Source organism: Zonotrichia leucophrys, chromosome 8, assembly GCF_028769735.1.
Source record: "Zonotrichia leucophrys gambelii isolate GWCS_2022_RI chromosome 8, RI_Zleu_2.0, whole genome shotgun sequence".
Classification (NCBI taxonomy): domain Eukaryota; kingdom Metazoa; phylum Chordata; class Aves; order Passeriformes; family Passerellidae; genus Zonotrichia; species Zonotrichia leucophrys.
The window spans coordinates 19,029,855-19,049,380 of NC_088178.1; the positions used below are offsets into that span (position 1 = coordinate 19,029,855).

General features: G+C 39.8%; 2 protein-coding genes across 5 annotated transcripts in view; one reads left to right on the plus strand and one right to left on the minus strand.

Annotated features, from left to right (window-relative positions):
- Positions 1 to 16,695, minus strand: part of MIGA1 (mitoguardin 1) — a 34,839-nt gene extending 18,144 nt beyond the window's left edge. The window contains exons 1-7 of the mRNA XM_064719194.1: positions 16,557 to 16,695; positions 15,585 to 15,754; positions 13,957 to 14,134; positions 12,834 to 12,970; positions 12,475 to 12,601; positions 11,918 to 12,054; positions 11,045 to 11,168 (exon numbers count right to left, since the gene is read on the minus strand). Coding sequence (XP_064575264.1) covers positions 11,045 to 11,168; positions 11,918 to 12,054; positions 12,475 to 12,601; positions 12,834 to 12,970; positions 13,957 to 14,134; positions 15,585 to 15,707 — 826 coding nt within the window. The 5' untranslated portion in view covers positions 15,708 to 15,754; positions 16,557 to 16,695. The remainder of the gene's footprint in view (positions 1 to 11,044; positions 11,169 to 11,917; positions 12,055 to 12,474; positions 12,602 to 12,833; positions 12,971 to 13,956; positions 14,135 to 15,584; positions 15,755 to 16,556) is intronic.
- Positions 16,696 to 16,876: 181 nt separating this feature from the next.
- Positions 16,877 to 19,526, plus strand: part of USP33 (ubiquitin specific peptidase 33) — a 35,437-nt gene continuing 32,787 nt past the window's right edge. For all 4 annotated transcript variants that reach the window (XM_064719412.1, XM_064719413.1, XM_064719414.1 and 1 more), the window contains exon 1: positions 16,877 to 17,066. The gene's annotated coding sequence lies outside the window, so the exon portion shown is untranslated. The remainder of the gene's footprint in view (positions 17,067 to 19,526) is intronic.

A 19,526-nucleotide genomic window follows, 5' to 3' on the forward strand; every position in this document is an offset into this window, starting at 1 on the left:
AAAGATCAATTTTCCAAGACACTGGGTTCTCACCTAATTATCATTATGCAAAACCCAAGATGTTGTTCAGTCACTGTGTTCTGTATCACTTGGATGTTATTAAGACAAAAGTAGTACAGCTGACTAAAAACTGAATTAAAAGCACATGTATAGATGACAGTAATATATTCTTCATAAGTAGAGAATGCTTATAAAAATTTAATAGTACAATCCATTCAGTTTACATACATAAGCAATAAAATGCACCTGAAAACTGTGATGCACTGATTTGCAATATTTCTCATGTGGAAAAAAAGATACAATTTGCCTAAAATTATCTCATAATCTTCAAGAGATTTTCCAAATACTTTGGAAAGAAATAATAACAATTTCTGTGATGTTGATAATAGTTTGACTATTTTCAGACATTCAAGATGCTGACTTTGTCCATAAAGTTATATTACCTGCAGAATACCACATTTAATGGTGTATAAAGCAAAACAACATGGCTACTGCTCTTATATCCTATTGCTCTCATTCTGCAAAGGTAAATAAACAGCACAAAGTTACATGTGTAATAATTTTAGTCTCTTCATGTGAAACTCAAGTGTACCTGAGAAAGGAATGTAAGTTCAATTTATTTCCCATAATCCATGCACACAGGTACATCAAATCAGAGAGAAGTGTTAGGAAATACTATATAAATTTGATATTCTGGAATGGTGATAAATGAAATGAGTCTTTCAAGATTCAAATCTGGTAAAGCATTCTTCCATAAATTTGATAAGAGTTGGAATATTTTCTGATAGTTATTTTTTTAAGCAAAGAAAATACCAAATGGCTAAAAAAATATAGTTTTATTATAGAGAATATGGCATGTGAAAGCTGTGTCTGAATCATCATAGGAGATTTATTGTAAAACCAACATTTCAAAATGGAAAGACCTCATCATGAGAAACTCTATGATCTCAAGGAAGAGGCAGAGTAAACACACGTGGTGCTACATTGCTGAAATCTGGATTTTAAGAAAACACAGCAGCATCTGATATGTATTTTATACCCTGAATTAACACATCATGTGTGCTGACAGCTGAGAAATCAGCTTAGTAAACACAAAATAGATGTATGCATGGGTTTTTCTCTCTGATTTACCTCTCTGACTCTCTACTTTGCAGACATATGATCCTGAAGCAGATTTGAGACATGTATCTTGTGTAAACTACATGTCACTGAGAGGTTTTTCCCTATCACACAGCCTTTCATTTCACTGAAAATGGAAACACTGCACATTACATGGTTCTACACTTACAAAGGGTTACAGTTTTTCACAATTTCTTTACCCTGAACCTAAATATCTTCCCCGATTTTAAGGTTTCAATCCCTATTCTTTATAGAAAAGTTTTGCTTCTGAGCACTCTACTGTTTTCAAGTCCAATAGTTTGGGTAACAGCTTCTGTACTTTGATTTGATTTGAGAGAAAAGATCTGGCAACCAAGTGAATTTGCTCAGCTGTCTAATCCAGACAGTCTGTTTGGGTGGATGTGCAGCACAGAGTTGTCACTGCTCCTCACAGGGGTGCTCCAATCTCCAGCAGCTCAGAAAGAACCACATCTCTGCTGTCCACAGCAAAGCGCAGTTTGAATTCCAGCACTGCTTATTTCAAAGCTGAGACTTTGAGGCCCCAGGCTTTACAGCACAGCCCTGTGGAGCCTGCCAGACACCTCAGTCATCAGATTTAAACGTCACTGCCTTTTCTCAGCTCTTCACTTCTCCAAACCAAGTGCAACCTACTGCTATTTTTGTACAGCCACCTTCCAGTGACAATGGAATGGTCTGTTCAACCCCATTCAGTGTGACAGTACATTAACTCATGGGGATGCAGAGCAGATTGAAGATGCAATGCCACATTTAGAGAAGAAGGAAGCACAAGGTTAACTTTCAGGCTTCCACATCTAGAAATCAGTACCTTCAGCACCTTTCCTATGCCAGAGGCCTCCATAAGCAGGTTAGGTAGAAAGGTCGTCTCGCCAAACTGACAGAGAAGTCTCAAAAGTGAATTTCTCCCTTTGGTCTCAGTTCTTCCACACCTGTGAGTCAGGGGGTACTTAAAAGCAGGATGTTTATACCAGTGCATTACCAAGATTATCCCTTCCTCTTTTCCAAGGCAATTCTCATTGCCCCCTTCTTGCCTTTCCCACTACACATTTCTTCAAAGAGAGATATTACCACACATAGTGATGAAAAGGGACATTAATAACCAGCACCTGTTGCTCAGCTCCTGAAACTTGTGTTTCTAATTATTTCTTCGATTTACTTTTTTTTCAAATCAGTTTCTTAACATGTTATATGAAACCCAAAAGAGCAAACATAGCAGTATTCTGGCACAAAAACTACTTTACTGGACAGAGCATCAGAGTATGGGACCATCCAAGATGATCTTGTTAAACTAAGATTTCTGGGAAGGTTTTTCTTTGGCCAGTACACCATGCCATAGGGATGCTGATATTTCAAAGCAAGAAGGACAGACTGACAAAAGGAATCCACACATTCATTTGTTCTTCCATTAAAAGAAACATATGCTGCCCAGCAGTTGATAATTCCACTTACATGTATGAAGACAGTATCAGAAAAATCTGATACCTTCTCATCCCTGAATTATCAGACAAAGACAGAACCAGCTATACAGGTGGTGATCCTCAGTGAAATAAACATCAAATGGTGCAGACATACATTTGTGTTTTGGGCTCATACTTAGACTCTGTATTCAGAATGTCTGACACAGAAAAACTCTGTAAGAACAGCCTAATAACCTCAGTGTTCCCTTCAATTTCAGGGCAGAACTATTTAACAGAACACTGCAGACACCAGTGACACTGCTCAGGAATGTGACTGGCTTCTGCAAAACCAGCTGCACACAGATACGGTTTAACAACCTAAATTTCTAAGACATATGCTTAATTTAAGCAATAAGACTTAAAGAATATCTGGAGTGCCCCACTGACTGGGACCTACTTGTATTCCACTTGTCCCCAACAATGGGAAAGAATGAGAGAAGAATCCTTATAAGGCTGTACTCTATGTAGAGTTCTGAATGTTTAGTTTACTAAATAAGACAAATTATCAAACTTAAACTAAAAAACCAAATTAATAACACTATAAGGTTGCCAAATGCAGTAGTAACGACATATTAATGCTTGAATCATAATGCAAGTAATTATTAAAGCAACCTGACCATTGCCAATCACCTAAGCTATCTACATTATTATTCAAGCCTTGCTTTATTTCCCCTTACCCTGGTTTACCACAGATAACTAATACATTGACTAGACAGCAACTTTCACTGCATCTGTTTGAGCAGCTGCTAATCAGTGCCAAGCCATGTGGAAATATGCATACATTTACCTTTAAATACTCACAGCCTTTCTCCATGTAGAACAAGGGCAGCTTTAAATAGCAGGAGAGAGAATAAAGCCTGGTGTGATCGACATGTGCTCTTGAATCAGTTACACCACAGCTCTTTGCTACAAAACTGGATTATTAGGTAAGGTGGGACATGTGCACAGTCCAGAGAGCTCACAGAGAATTACAGACAGTAATTTATTTTAAAAACACCCTGTAGTTAGAACCATCAAAAGGGAAATCAGACACATCTCAAACTCAGTTACTTTTTCTAAGAGTTTTAGCAATTAACTGCACAAATAGATGCATGAGAGAAAAATGATACATAAGTAATAAATTTTACTCCCTCCATTGTTATTGTTCACTTTTGCTATAACTTTCTACAAAAAGAAATTTACTCCCACATAGTTTCAACTTTGAAGCATTCAGGCTGAAACAGAAGTTTAAGAAAATTGTAAGATATTAAAAGGCCATTAGAAATTAAATGCTTACACAAGCTACTTGAGCCTTCCAGTTATAGGGTAAACAATTAGAAAAAAATCACACTCCAAACTAAATGCTTGGCAAATAAATGTGCAGAGTTGTAGTGATGGGGCATGGCTAGTGCTAGATAATAATTTAACAGCAATTCTTGAATACTGTGCTGTGTGGATACACCACAATCTTTTATGCCACCTTGATGGGTCAGTCTTCCACTTAAAGAGCAGCAAGATTTAAACATAGTAGACACATTCATTAAGAAAAGTTCTTAGATTTTGGGTATGTGTACATGCTCACAATGTTTTTATATCATTTTAAGTCCTTGAAAATAAATTGCAGGCAGAAGTGTATCTATTTTAGTTCTAACTACTGAATTAATAAAACTATAGTGCAGAGATCTGTATTTGCTGATTTTATGATTCTGTCAATAGTCCATTTTGATATTGCTCTCCAAAGCAATTGGAAAGCTCAAAGTGTTGTTTCTGCACTTCCAAAACTAAGCTACCAAGCCAAGAGAGTTGATTTCCTTGGAAGTCTCTTCAAATTCTGAACTATCACTGCCCTTATCTCCCTAAGCCTGTTCTGGCTCCCCTTTCTTCATTTTGCCCAAAAGTGTTTTAGACAAGCCTCTCTTAAAAGCATACTGCAATGCAAAAAAGAGATTGTTTTCAGAGAAGTCTGAAAGGGGAATTGGCCCCATAGACCAAAACATGTTCCTGATCATCAGTTTCTCTAACCTCACACTGCCAGTACTCAGCCAGAAAAATAAACACTTATCCCACCCTCACTCATTGCCATCTGTCTGATTTTTCCTACCTCTAGACAATATATACAAACTAATAGAAGTTAAGTGCATGTACACCTTTTCTAGTAAGAAAAAGAATCTGCAAACTATAACTTCTTAAGAATGTATCATAAAAACATGAGAGAGGAGAAATAAAAAAACCCAACTTCCTGCATCTGCAGGCCTTTTACCACTTTTACGTAACTTTTCAAAATGCAGGCAAGCAGTTATTAATTCAAGCTCTGACACGTGGGGAAAATAATTACTTTTCTTTACTCAAATAGAAGGTAAATATGTGCTTTTAAAATAATTTTTTAAAAATTGAGAAAGAGACAATTGCAGCTGCCCACATATTGTAAAGAACAAGCAGAATTAGTTGAGATGCATTTTGTGTTAGGAGGCCTGAGCAGGGATGCACAGGAACAGCAAACTGAACAAAGTCTGGGAAATAAAATCATGCTGGGGGATTGTGGCTCCATTATAAGCAGCTTTTAGAGGACCAGCTTGTATTTCATTTGAAGAGAAGTTCCCAAGGGAGAGAGACCTCTTAAGAGAGGAATAATCTGGTCAGAAAAACGAGCAAAGGTGATTTTTATGAACAACAGTTAAGTCCATGTCAGACAAGCAAGTTTTAAATGGACAAGGCAAGACAAAACATGGCAGGAGTCAAGAAGTGAGAGAGACAAGGGCTTAGACAGGAGTTTTGGTGTGGACAGAAAGAAGACAGGGCTCGGGGATGCCATTTAAGGGAAAGCAATGGGGTGTATAAATAGCCTGCACTGCTGGATCTAATGGCAAAGCTGTTGGGCAAACAGTAAGGAGAGTCCTCAAAAACCAGAAACATTCTTTCTCATCTTATTGGAAGTGCTTTTGGAAAAACCTCCAAGCTAATTGACCATAGTAAGTGACCTTGACTTCTCCATTGCTGGGTCAGTGAGGAGTAAAATAGAAATTCTTGAGCCACTTTTGAAAAGATTTCAGTTTCTAGGATTAACATAAAAATACACTCCATGTTAGCAAATAGCTACAATAGATACATATTATGAATACCAATATTTTCCAGCAGCAGTAACTTCTCTGCGTGTCTATGCAAAGCCACTTTGCATTTTTAGTAGAGTACTGCCAAAACTAAGAGTATCACAGAGAAAGTCAAGCATTATAATACTTTTATAGACAAAATGTTTGCAAAAATATTTTGCTTCAGTATCAGACTGAACTTCTAATGACCAATCTTACTCTGTTCAAGCATTGCACCTCAGTGCTTTGTGATAAGGAATTTTATGGACAGCCATTTAGAAAGGAAGTGTTATTAATATTGGACAAAATGCCTTTAAAGGGAAGATTTAAATATTACTGATTAGGGAACAAATGCAATCCAATTCAAACATCTGCACTTTGAGTATCTCTTGGGTGTCAGAAATAAGGAGTTGCAGCAGTAAGTTGTAATATAAGAGACCTCATGTTTTAGCAGTTACTGAACTTCAACAAACTGCAATGGGTAAAGATTATGTTCAAAATATGCATTATTTTTTTAAAAATAGGATTGGAATAACTTCTCTGGGCATTTCCTCAGACTTAGAAATATTGTTTTCTTTCCTTTTCCCTCATTTGTTGGGATGAATACATTTTCACACTTAGAGAAAAAGCTGTTTTCTTTTGTTTCAATTTCAATCCTGTTTAAGCCACTAGAAAAATATTTAGACCTTCTCCAAGAAATTAAGAAATTCTTTGATGGAAATTTATCTTGAAGGAACAAAGCAAGCAAAAGTTTCCAAGCTAACATAAAAAGTTACACGACTCTTAAGTTATTTTATAGAATGTAATACTAGAGCTCACCTAAGTGAAGTATTACAAACTGTTCCTCATTGCAGATTAGGAATTATAATTAGAAACATTTATTGTATATAGGCAAATAAAATACACTCAAAATAATTTTTTTTCCAATAACATTTAGAGGAAGGAAGAAAATACAGGCTGTAGATATTAATCCATGGATAGGAAGACATTAGAGAAGTCTGTGTTAATAAATTATATAAAAATGAGTTTTCAACAGCTTCAGTGATTATGCAAAGATTTTTGTTGGTTTTAAGAGCTGCTGAAGAAAAGGTGCCTAATATGTAAATCAGTTCTCCAAGCAGTTTTGAGACTAGGTTAAAGGCTGTGCTTATTCTCTCCAAAATGCCAGGCATATCTTTGAGTGTGAGAAGAAAATTAAAAAAAGAAACAGACAAACCTTTCAACAAAATCATCCAACAGCACAGACCTTCATGACAGATTTTACTGTGGTAGCTCAAACACTTAATTTGTTTTAAGCTGTGTAACTGATACACAATAAAAAGTAAGTATTATAAAAATTAAAATGTATTAACACGAAAACATTTTAATATTGGCAAAAAGTTTAAGGGCCAGTGTATACAAGTCCCCATCAGTTTGAATGCCCGCATTCCATTTTACAGTAGAAATTAAAATAATAATATGAAGTATTAGGAATTTAGCACTGACAAGGAACAATTTGAGAATTTTCCCCTCTGACCTGAAATTCTGCTTGTAAGTAAAGCTTTTGTTTCTCTCCCAACTCTTTGCATTCCTCCCAAGTTAACTCGACTAACATTTCAGTCTGCTAGAAAAGTACTAAATAGGAAAAAAAAATTGGAGAGAGCTTTCTTCAAGGGCAGACTACTCCAAGTCCTGGAAGCTTTTAACCCTCTACACACCTTTACCTTCATCACTCAGAAATAACAGGATGAATATTTTGTTTCACTGCCTCCTTTCTGATGGAGTGCAGCCTCATGCCTGCCTCAGGACAGCCTGTCTTTGACTTTCCATGCTGGTTCACAGTACTAAAAGAGGTACAGCATAGAAACAACCACAGTTCAGTTCATGATTTGTCAATGGCAGCACTAAGATCTAAATTTGATTTGGTAGAGGGAAATGTTGGGAAGAGTAACATTTAAAGGTTTTGGGAAGGAGCAGCATCTCTGAACAGTAGATAAATAGCAGGAGAGAGGTTTCAGGAACTCCAGAAGTTTGATAGAAAAATTTACAGAGAAAGCCAAAATTGAGAAATTGCTAAAAATTTTCACCTCTCTAAGTTTCCTTCTCAACAAATCTGGAGTTCCTTATAAATCAAATTATAAACATCTCCCATTCTTATAAGGAAGAACAAGAAGTGCCTGTCAGGCATTTATGTAGCACTTGATAGCATCTGTCCAACTGTCAGAGCCTCAACTCCAGCTGTGGCTGATCACAAGCACTTCAGGTAGAGAAAACAGAAGAAAAATCCACAAACCATATCTATCTTTCCTATGTATAAGAGAAAAAAACCAGAGCTAAACATTCTCTGATTATTGGAGCTGGTGAACAGTTGAAACCCTGAAGCACACGAGCTGGTTATAAATGTTTTTAATGAGCTGTAAGTGTCATCACAGAATGGTTTGGGTTGGAAGGGACATTAAAAACCATCCAGTTCCAGCCCTGCCAACACTAGATCAAGTGGCTCAAAGCCCTGTCCAGACTGACCTTCAACACTTCCATGGATGGGGAAATTATGAATTAATATATTAAGGAGAAAGGGTTTATCTTATTCACTCCAAGGCTCACAGAAGAAGGAAAAACAGTAGCAAAGGGAAATGCTGCAATGCCAGAAAGACCACACTGACCATTTAGCCCCAGGTTTGTATCTTCCCCAAAGAATGAAACATCCCTCAAAACAGCACTAAAAACAAATCTTGCCTCTGAAGTGTGTTGAGGGTAGCTTGCTTCAGAACTTCACTTGTTTCACTTGAACAACAAGAAATTTGATCTAGTTATGACTCTGACAACAAGGCCTACAAGTCCCCCAGCACCACATACCTTTTCCATGTGTAAGCAGCTATTCAGAACAAGTCAGTCACCTCTCAGTGTTTTCTTCAATAAGGAGCTGACATGCTCAACATGAACCACAGATTACCTTGTTTTTCCAAAACATGGGAAATTTTTATGGCTTGTTTTGAGCTGTCTACAATTTCCAATCTTCTGAAATACGACCAAGAGACTGGACACAGTATTCTAAAACCACACCAACCCAAGACAGCATCTCTGCCTCTATGCTGCTGCTGTCCTTTGCACACAGCCAAAGGTTAGAAAAGTTTTTTTCTGCAGCAATGTGCCAAGAGCTTACACTGATTATGATGTGCAACTTTCCTAAAGTGTTTCTTTGTGATTTTTCTTTTAAAATCCTCTCACTTATATGTACAGGTCATATCTGAAGGATTGGTAGTACAAATGTAGTTAGTTACTATTTAAAGAGATTATTCAGATCCTTATTACTAATCTTTGCTTTTTGTTAATTCAATACTTTAAATGCCCTAAATTATAAATTTTATCAACTTCCAGCTCTACAATGATTTTATAATCAATTATATGGTTGATAAAATTACAGCATTTAACTAAATATCTTCCCTAAAAGGTAAATCTTTCTTTTAACAGTGGGCAGAAACATAAATAAATGTTCACATCAGTGAGCTAAATATTATCATTTATGCTATACCAATTCACCAAACTGCAGATCTCTCAAAAACCTACAGTCCAAGAAAACTTACCTGCTTTGAAATTGTATCAACTGGCACTAATTAAACACTGTATTATTTTGGCTGTGGTAACATAATTGCAAATTAGCAACTCTTGTTTCACAGGCATGACATGCTGGAGATTGTTCCAAACGATTGGGAAATGCCCATTTATCTCAAAATCTTAACAAACAAACAACCAACTCCCATTCTCTTTTTTCCAAGATAATGAATAGTAAATGGTAGATAAGGATGCTTTCTTGATCTAATTTCTTTAAAAAGTTTTAGGTATTAATTATCCAGGAAAACATCTCAGCTACCTCTTTTGCCACAAATTATAGTCATTCCTACATAGCATAGGACCCTCCATTTCTGTTTCTGTTCAGAACCATAGTTTGTATTTTGCAGTAGAGTATTATTCTTATTCTTAGCAGTACAAAGAAGGCTGTACTATCTTTATTACTTTTGATCACTGGGATTTCATAATTTTCTTGGACTTGCTTATTCTTGTGACTCTTGAACCCTTCCATGCATCACAAGAGCTTTACAGGAGATTGTCCTTCTGATTTTTTATTAAAACATTCTGAAAAAGTGAAGCATCCTTTAATATACTTGCTGTTCAAGTCAAAAATTCAAGAAAGATAATGATGAAAAGCTCCAAATCCTGAACACAGAAAACAGTACCCACTAAACCAGTTCATTACTTTTTCCTCTCTCATCTGGGCCAGCACAAATAAAATTTAAACAATAAAGTAACTCAAGAGATCACAAATTGTTTCTATAAAGAACATCTGAAAGGAATCAAATTCTCATTCTTGGTAAACAAGAATTTAGTTATCACATCTGAAAATGAAATATTAATTGCAAATACTCCCAGGGTAATCAACAAAACAATAACTAAGCACATTGAGCATTCACATGAAGTCCTTTGAGCACCATTTTATTAATTTGGCCTGAAGACAGAAATCACAAATGAAATTCTAATTATAATGGATATACAATGCAACTTGACTGATGGTTTCAGATGAAACCAAACTGAAATGTTCAAACGCGTATTTGCTTTAAGGGTTACATTTCCAGGTGCATGCAGATGAGTCAGAAAGCCAGCTCTGACCCAAATGTAACTCCCCCCTTGTCAAGGCCGTGTTTGGTCGGTGCAGGAGAGGAGGCCAGGAGAGCACAGCACAGCACAGCACAGCACTGCACTGCCACCTCGTGCCAGGCACCAGGCTCCTGCCAGACTGAGCCACAGCCTGCTCTGCCTTCAAACTCTACACTAGTGTGAGAACAGGTGCTTCATCTTGAATTATGACAGGGTACAACAGCATCCATCTTTAATAGCCAATTCTTTCAATAAATATAATCAAACTATCTGTAGTTAATCAGCATGTCAGGCAGCAATTACTCATTATATTCATTGTTGTAACAGCTCAGGCACTCAGAACTGATACATTTCACTCACCAGAGATAAGACCTTTGCTAATGGACATCTGCTTCAGATTAAGTCTTTCTAGTTTAATTTTCCATTTTGATAAAAAAATTATGACAAAAGCATATCAAATTTCATAGTTCAGAAGATGCATAAGACCTCTGAACACCCATGCTATACAAAGGGTCATATATTCTTGCTGTATAAATGTTTAAATACTGATAAGTTACAAAGAAAACATTTCCTTTCAATCCATTGTTATCTAAAATAGAACCACTTCATCAAACACAACATAATAACATAAAGAATGTGATTTTTTGTTGTTGTTGATTTACTGATAAATATAATTTTGCTCAGTGGATTTCTCACTCCTCCCCCCAAGAGCCATAATTACAAGCAAAAGGGATGTAAAGTAGCAGTACTCACCAATATCATTAGCTAGAGCAGCAGGATCAGAGACCCCAAGGGTGGCTTCAAACTCCTCCTGAAGACGATAAGCTCTTTGAAGAAGGGATTCAAGCTTATGAATGAATTCAGCACTAATGATATCCTGCAAGAAGACAGACATTAGCAGCTTTTCTATTTGCTTTCAGCCTGTAAGATTCCTTTGTAAAATCCAAGGATATTAAGCCTTCACAGAACAAACCATGACACATTTCCCACAAACCACACAGGCACACTGTCAGATGAAAACTTCAACATCCACAATAGATACACTTTTCAGAACACACACATATTTTGAGTAATAAAAAATAAAATCTAAATTTAAAAATAATTTAAAATTATCTCTGATGTTTGCTGCACTAGAAATAATGAAAGTAACACATCTGTTTATTTCAAAATATTTTTTAGCATTTCGTTTATAAGAAAGGAGGAAAACAATGAAAGTTTAAGCACATTGTTTGTGAATATGCACAAATTGATTATTTTTCCCTGAGACATTTATCTTTGGCAAGCAGATACCCTCTCACATAATCATAAAAGAAAGAGAGGACCCAAGGGATTACGGGCAGGGAAGTTGTCTGCTTGATAGCTCGATAATACTGTCCAGAAGCAAACACTGATGCATCAGCAATTGCCAAAAGATAAATAATGTTGGCTCCCTTCCCATGCCCTCCTCCAAATAACCAACCAAAAAAGTCAGAAGAAATGAACTCCGATCTCCTTTAAATACAATACAATTAAACTGGAAATTGAATCAATTGTCAAGTTTGGTAATTGAATTTGCAACGATTCAGGCAATAACACAGAACAAATTGTCAGGGCAGCGCCAGTAGATTACAGATGGGATGTACTCACTTCTACACTTTCTTCTGCAATTGCATCTCCTGCTCCCAGCTTAATGGAACCACAGATTGCTTCATCCTCAACTTGCCTGTTACGGAAAGTCAGGGCCTGCTCCCAGCGCCTCAGGGCCTCCTCAAACAGCTCCATACCTAGGGCAGAGCAGGAACAGCTCCAGCTGCACTCACGTGTTACAGACACAGGAAAATATGTAGCTAAAATAAGCATCATTATCACAGAGATGTAAGCTGAAACAACATCACTTCCCAGTCTGTATCAGTATATAGCCAGTACATATTTACCTTCTTTTGGTGTAAAGAAATGTGATCATTTTCCCCATGTGTCAGGGCTTGATTTTAAGGATTACTACTGCAAATAGTGGAGGAAAAAGTGTTCTAGAAAACTAACTTTAGATCAAGTATGATTTCATTATTTTATGGAAATGTTCTCAGACACTTGCCAACAGGACACTGAGAAAGAACACAGTAATATTTTATGTCACTTTACCAAAAAGCTAAGAAATAATTTACATTCATTGTAAGCAGATGCTGAATGTTCTCATTACAACTTACCCATCAAATACAAATTTTCAGGTGTAGTCACTGGAATATTGACAAGCTTAAGGTCATCTTCATCTGCTTTATCCCAGGAATTAGAATTGGCACAAGCACAACTGTGACAAGAGGTGGCACTCTGAACCTTGAAAAACAAAACAGAGTATCCTTAAAAGCACGTTCCTGCCTGAGTACACTACATCCAAGCCATGTGCCCAGAAACTGCTTTCACTCTGTGCTAAGGACAGTGGTTTCTCAGCATCTCTGGCTGCCTGTGCAGTTCATTCAGGAAGCTTCCTTCAGCTCAGTGAAGCCTTTAGATGCGTATCCAATACAAGCTAACAGACATTCAAGAGCCTTAAAACACTTTTACTTACCGAGGCCAGGCTCTGAACTGAACCAGAGTATTTACTGAAAAGTCCTCCATTTGCATAGATACAGGACTGAGATCCTTTTTCCTTGGCAGAGCTCAGAGAAAGAGTCAAGTTTTGTCGACTACTGGAACAACTAGAACCTAAGAGACACATTTGTTTTAAAGTTCTTGCAAACTCAATATTGCTTCTTGTGCAAATCTATCAAGAATTGCATTTACTCTTTCCAATAAAATCCAGTTTAGAAGCAAACAACAATTATTCTTTTATTTACAGTTCTACTTGAGAAATTACACATTAGAATTCATTGTCTGTGACAATAACTATGCATTTTACCTTAATAATTAGCCTATTCTATAAAAAAATCAGATGTGAATTTCTCCATATTGAGATACGCATGCAAGAATGGCAAAACCCATTGTTAACATACTATTGATAAAAAGAGTTTTAATCCTGGTTCATGATTAAAACTTCACCTTTGACAAGAAGCCCAGCTTCTTTAAAAGATACTGTAATTTTGTTTCTAATTTGACCAATTCAAAATTCAAAGTCTAAAAATTTGAACCAACTCAGGTGTTCCATCCTATGGAGATGATTAGAGGGATGGAGCACCTCCCCTCTGAGCAAATGCTAGAAGTTGGGGTTATTCAGCCTGGAGAAGGTTCCAGGGAGACCTTACTGCAGCCTCTCAGTACTTGAAGGGGGCCTATAGGAAACATGGGAACAGACTTTTCAGCAGGGTCTGCTGCAATAGGATAAGGGGTTATGGTTTCAAAACTAAAAGAGGGCTGATTTACATTGGATAACAAGGAAGAAAGGTTTTACAATGAGAGTGCTAAAACACTGGAATGGATTGCCCAGAGAAGTCATGGATGCTCCATCCCTGGAAACACTCAGTGCCAGGTTGGATGGGGCTATGATCAACCTGGTCTAACTGAAGATATCCCTGCTCAATGCAGGGGTTGGATTGGATGAACTTTAAAGGTCCTTTCCAACACAAACTATCCCATGGTCAAAGGAAAATAGTTTGGTTTACTACTACAGTTATGCATACCCATCCCCTCACACAACTTTCTTCCCTCTCCAAGAAAACAACAAATAACCCCAAATTGGGGATTCCATGCCTTACCTTTTTCTGAAGCAGCTGCTTTGGTACACTCTAACACAAGATGAGCTGGCTCCCATGGTGGCACTTTCTTGTTTTTCTTTCCACGTCTTCTTTTAAAGTGATGGGCCAGAAAAATCACAGATATTGCACTCACTGCTGTTACTGTGAAAAGTTTCTTTAACCCTGGGGAAAGCTTTATCTGAAAATAAAAATGTGATTTAATTGCAAATATACATACTGAGAGACAGACTGCAGCACAAAGAACTATAAGTTATATTGTAAATCCACAGACTATGGGGATCTAAGCAAATGACTTTCAAACAAAGATTTGGGTTTTTTAATTTCTTCTTAATGCCAGGACAATGCAGGACTTCAAGTAAATCTCTAACAGCAAAAAACACTGAGAAAGGAACTCACCTTTCCCAACTACACTACTTGCTCTGTGAAAGAGTGGAAGATGCTATTGCCAGCATTAGTGTGGTGTTTCAATTTGAGTAGAACATGTATTTAAACACATTTCTCTAAATTACGTTTTGAAAAAAAAAATTACATTTTATTTTGGATCTCTTTCAGTCATAGGTGTATAAATGTTTAAATCAGTAAATAAGAGCCACATACACAAGCAACTTGTATCAAAAGCTACTAACAAAATTTGTAACATGCAAAATAACAAGGAAAGTGCCATTTAACTGGAAACCACAGTTCACATTCACAAAATCTTCTGGAAACTTATGCTGCTTGAGGAACAGAATGCTGGGAGAAAACCAGATCCACAGCCCTCGGGCCTCATATGGTGTTTGTGTAACACGATTCCTCATACCAGAGAGAGCACACAGAGCACTCTGGCACTCCTGCCTGCTGGGCAGTTGCTAAAGACTATCACCACTGTGCAATGTGAAGAAACACTGAAAGCTTCTCTCTGCACTGAGTTTACAGTCAACAAGTCAAGCACCTTTGGTTTGTTGAGAACCCTGCCCTTCCTGGTACCATGCCTTGACTGAGGTCAACAACTACCACTGGACTCCATGGGGAAAAGGAAATGCCTGGAACACAGCACCAACACAGAGCTTACAAAATTTACAAAAGACTACTGCATTTCACAGAAGAGAGTTAACAACCAAACACCTGAGATTAAAATCTCCAAGATCACAAAATTAAATGTTAGCACATTGCAGTTTCAAAGAACTGCAAAATAATTTTTCTAAATTTGTGTGTGCCTACAAACGTGATCATAAATTGATTAACAGTGAAATGAAAACCTCTAAAAAGAGGAATGTTAATAGTTGCACATAAGGGTATTTAAAAAGGACATGAAAAGAAAAGAGTGATCTTGCAGTGAGAGTTTTGAAGTATTTAATATACAGAAAAAAAGTGGAAATGAGCATATGCAGCTAAGACTGAGAATATCTTACCCTGGTTTTATATGCAGTAAAAATAAAGTACTTACAGGGAACTGTGAAATATGACATAGCTTTTGCTTATAAGTGTGTGATTCAATACAGCAACATTAAAGACCTAGTTTTAAAAGGAGAACTCAGTACTCATTCAAAATTCAATGACAGTTATGTTTAGCTTGTAAGTACAAAAAAATCTACAAGGAAAAAAGACAATTTGAGAATTTTGATATCTTGAGAATCACTGGTTATTACCTGGTTAAGAGAATAGTACCAGGAAAGGGGAAGATGAAACACCCGTAGAGCTACTGTCTTCAGAGAAAATCGTGTCTCAGTAACAGCCTCTTCTGACATGGCTCCTTCTCTCCCATACCTCATTAAGCAAAACTATCTTGAAAACAATCACAGATGGTCTCTGGAATATTCTGGCAAAAGAAGGATACATACTATGAAGATGTAAAGGATGCATAACTATGGAAGGATGCATCCTTCCTAAAAGAAGGATGCATAACTATAGTAGCCCAGGACATTTTTCTTCTACAAGCTTTAATCTCTTCAATCACAGTACATGACTTGTTTGATTGATGTTTTTGACTAGAGGCAAGACTTGGTGCGGAGACAGCAGATTTGCTGGTTCAGCTCAGGCCCCGTGTGTCCAGCTGCTGTGTGCAGATGTGCAGCTGCACAACGCCCAGCACTAAGGAGGGCTCGCTCTGCTTTCATTAGCGGCCGCTCCCGTACTACAGCCTCTAAACCACGCACGGCAACAACCCTGCCTCTGAAACCGCGACTGCTGGAAGAACGTATCTGTCGCCTGAAAGAATTAAAAGATTTGTGAGCAGCTAGAAAAAGTTAATCTCATTCAGCGCCTCGTTTATTTGCAGACACACCACGAGACACAACCACTACAGCCTGACGTAATCTCCCCGCCGCAGGCACACCTCTCTCGCTCCCTGATGCTCAACACAAGGCGAAGCCTCCGAACCGCGACCCCGGCACCGCAACCGCGGCACGGCGGGAGGCCGCGGGGCAGAAGCCACCTCCGCCCAGCCCGGCCGAGCCCTCTCCAGCCCGGGCAGCCCCGGCATCACGGGCGGGCAGCGGGCAGAACCGGGTGCCCTGCGCGCTCCTCAGCCCCCTCCCCGCACCCGCCCGGGTCAAAGCGGCCGCACCTCTCCCCGTGCCCGGGCCGGGTCGCTACAGCTGCCGCACTCAGTTGTCACCTACCTGCCCGCCGAGCACCGGGGCACGGGCAGCTCCCTCCGCTCCGGCCCCGGCGCTGCCCGGAGACCGGCGGGATCCGCTTCCGGCAGAGGGAGAAGCGGCCGCTGTCAGCCGGGAGGAGCGGCTACCACGTGAGGGAAACCTGCGGCGTCAGGACCCCGCACCCGCCATCTTTGCTGCGGGCAGCTCCCGCTGAGGGCAGCCGGGCGGGGACGGAGTGCGCTCCTGGCGCCGCCATCTTTGTGCGGGGCAGCGCTCACATGAGCGGCTGAGGCTCTCGGCGCCGCCATCTTTGTGCGGGGCGCGTCCGCGGCGGCGTCGCGGCAGCCGCGCCCGCCCGGCCGCGCGTGTGCGGGGCGGCACCGGCGGAGCCGCGGCCCGGGCGCGCCCAGCTCCGCCACGGCAGCCCCGCTGCAGCGCCGCTGTCCCCGCAGGCAAGGGCGAGACGCGGGGCTGGTCGCGGCCCGGCTGAGCTCCGGGATCCGTGTGCGGCGCATCCTCCCGGCAGCTCCGGTAAGAGAGGAAGGGCCCGCTGGGGCAGCGGCGGAGGGTTCGGTCTGGCGGGGGCTGGCAGCGCGGCGGGCCGTGTGCCTGGCCGGTCGCACAGCCCGAGGCGCGTTGGGGCGGCGATGGCGGCCGCCCGGGAGCCGTCCCGGCGGTCCCGCAGGGCTGGGCGGGGGCCGGAGGTCGGCGGTGCCCGGCCCGGGGCAGCGGGGCCGTGCGGGGCGGGACCGGCCTCCCCCCGGCTGGAAGCGGCCCCAGAGCTCCGCAGGTCCCCGCTGAAGGTGCGGCTGTGCGGCAGCGGTACCGTGGGCACCGCGCAGTCCCTAAAGCCGGGAATTGACCGAGAAACGGCCCCGTTCGCTCCCCGAGTCACCCGTGCGGATGGATCGTCGGTATGAGGGCTGGAACAGCCTGCGGGAAGAGTCCCGGGTATCACCTAGTGGAAAATCACTGTAGGCTTCTCCTGAGCTTAGGCAAAGCCCGAGTAGGAAAATCCTCTTAGAAATATAGAGGTTAGCTAATGGGTTTCATAGTTAGGATTTAGCGTGGTGGAAGGAAGAAAGGAAAGAGTAGCCTATGTGCCCTGAAAGCCAATATAAAATGAAAACTGTCTAACCTTGTAAGAGGATATACCCTCAACTCCAGAATATTTTAAAATGTCTTTTTTCTGTGGGAACAGTACTTAAGGGCAGAAAAGGAATGTAATGCAAGTGACTTATCAATTTGTGTCTTGCTTGAGTGGGTAGCTCTTGGTGCCTGAGGAGAAAGAGCAGGTACCTTTGACCAGGTTATTGAGTACACTTTTGTCATCTAGTGGGAAAATACCAGGTTTTATGCTAAATATATATAAAGTAAGTTCTCTACCAGAGCTGGAATTGGTGGTGTCATTTTTTCAAGAAATGGGCTGCACTTGTTTATTGTTGATAGGTTAAAAAAAGATAAAAATACGGAGGGATGGGAGATAAAATTCCAAACTGCCTATTGATTGATGGAATATAAAGGAACTTAGGTCAAGAAATAGGAAAGATGAACCTTAATTTGACACAGTAAAAAGACTCATTTAAGTTTGGTAAAAATGTCATTCATGTACAAAAGCAATGGAAGGAATTTCCGTAAAGTTTAATTAAAACAATGCAGATTTTTAGAAAAGTGATAAAAAACATGTATCTTAACAATTGGTATATGCCTAAGGCTATCACTTCAGTGGGCTTTTATAGCTCTGAGTGAATGCTGGTGGGTTTTTTTGTGAATGTGAAGAATATTAATAGGATAAGTAATTACTGAACTTCCAGACCTCCTTAGAATTCTAAGTAATTAAGTGTTCAGGTACAAAGTTGCACTCTGTGTCACTCTTGCTTTGTTGCTATAAAATATAAATAAATGTTAAATGAAATTATTCCTGTCCCTCACTGGTAAAATAACCATGAGTGCAATGAAGGAGCCTGAGCTTACAGATTACTGGTTTGAGATGCTGTTATTCAGAGCTGTACTGACACAATAATAAAAGCCTGTAATGAAGACACAATTGCTGCTTCATATAATTGATGTCTTCAGAATAATCCTTTTATTCTTAAAATCTTCCATCAGCATTCCCTTACTGAACTCTGTAAAATGATCTCTTAAAACAGCTCCATATTTAGAATATCAGTGGAATACATAAAACATACAATTGTTTTTTTCAGTATCTGTTGAAGTGTTAACTACTGTAACTAGGCAGATGAAATCATTAATCCAAAACTTTTTGAAATATTTTAAATTTTGTTTTGTTTCTTTAGGAGATATTGGGTTCCTTCCATGACCCAAAGATAATTTTGGAGATCAGGTGAATTCCATAGTGTTTGATGGGAGTTTTCTGTGGGTGTGATAGGCTTTCCATGGTAGGCACCACACAAGTCTGATGCTGTGGAATTCTGCTGAGCAATAAGCAGGTTGCTGGTCATGATGCTTTGAATTGTAGTCCACATTTCTCTGATGGCTCAATTTTGTTTTACTTGGGGAATGAAAAGACTTGTCAGGAACACAAAAAACCCTCCAAGACTGGACTTGAAGAGCATTTTTTCTTTGAAGTGTGAGTCTGTGCATGCTCAAAGCAAAATTCTGTTGGTGAGTCCTACTTTGGAGCATGAATTGGTTCACTTCATGGGATGGGGTAGTGTGAAGCATTGAGATAGGTGAGCTGCAACCTCTGAGGGGAAGCAATGGGGAGAGCTGGCAATAGACTGCGAGAGAAATCCTCTCCCAGACCTGTGGGAAGCATTTGTTGAAAACCTTATTGCATGAGTGTGGTCACGAGCAGCTGCTGTGGAAACAGGCTGAGAGAGTGGGGCTGATCAGCCAGGGGAGAGAGGGAGACCTTGCACAAGAGACTTGGAGCAGGACTTCAACAAGGGCAAGGATAGGACAGGGGGAATGGCTTTGAACTCAGAGGGCAGGTTTAGTTAGGTATTAGGAAGAAATTCTCTATTGTGA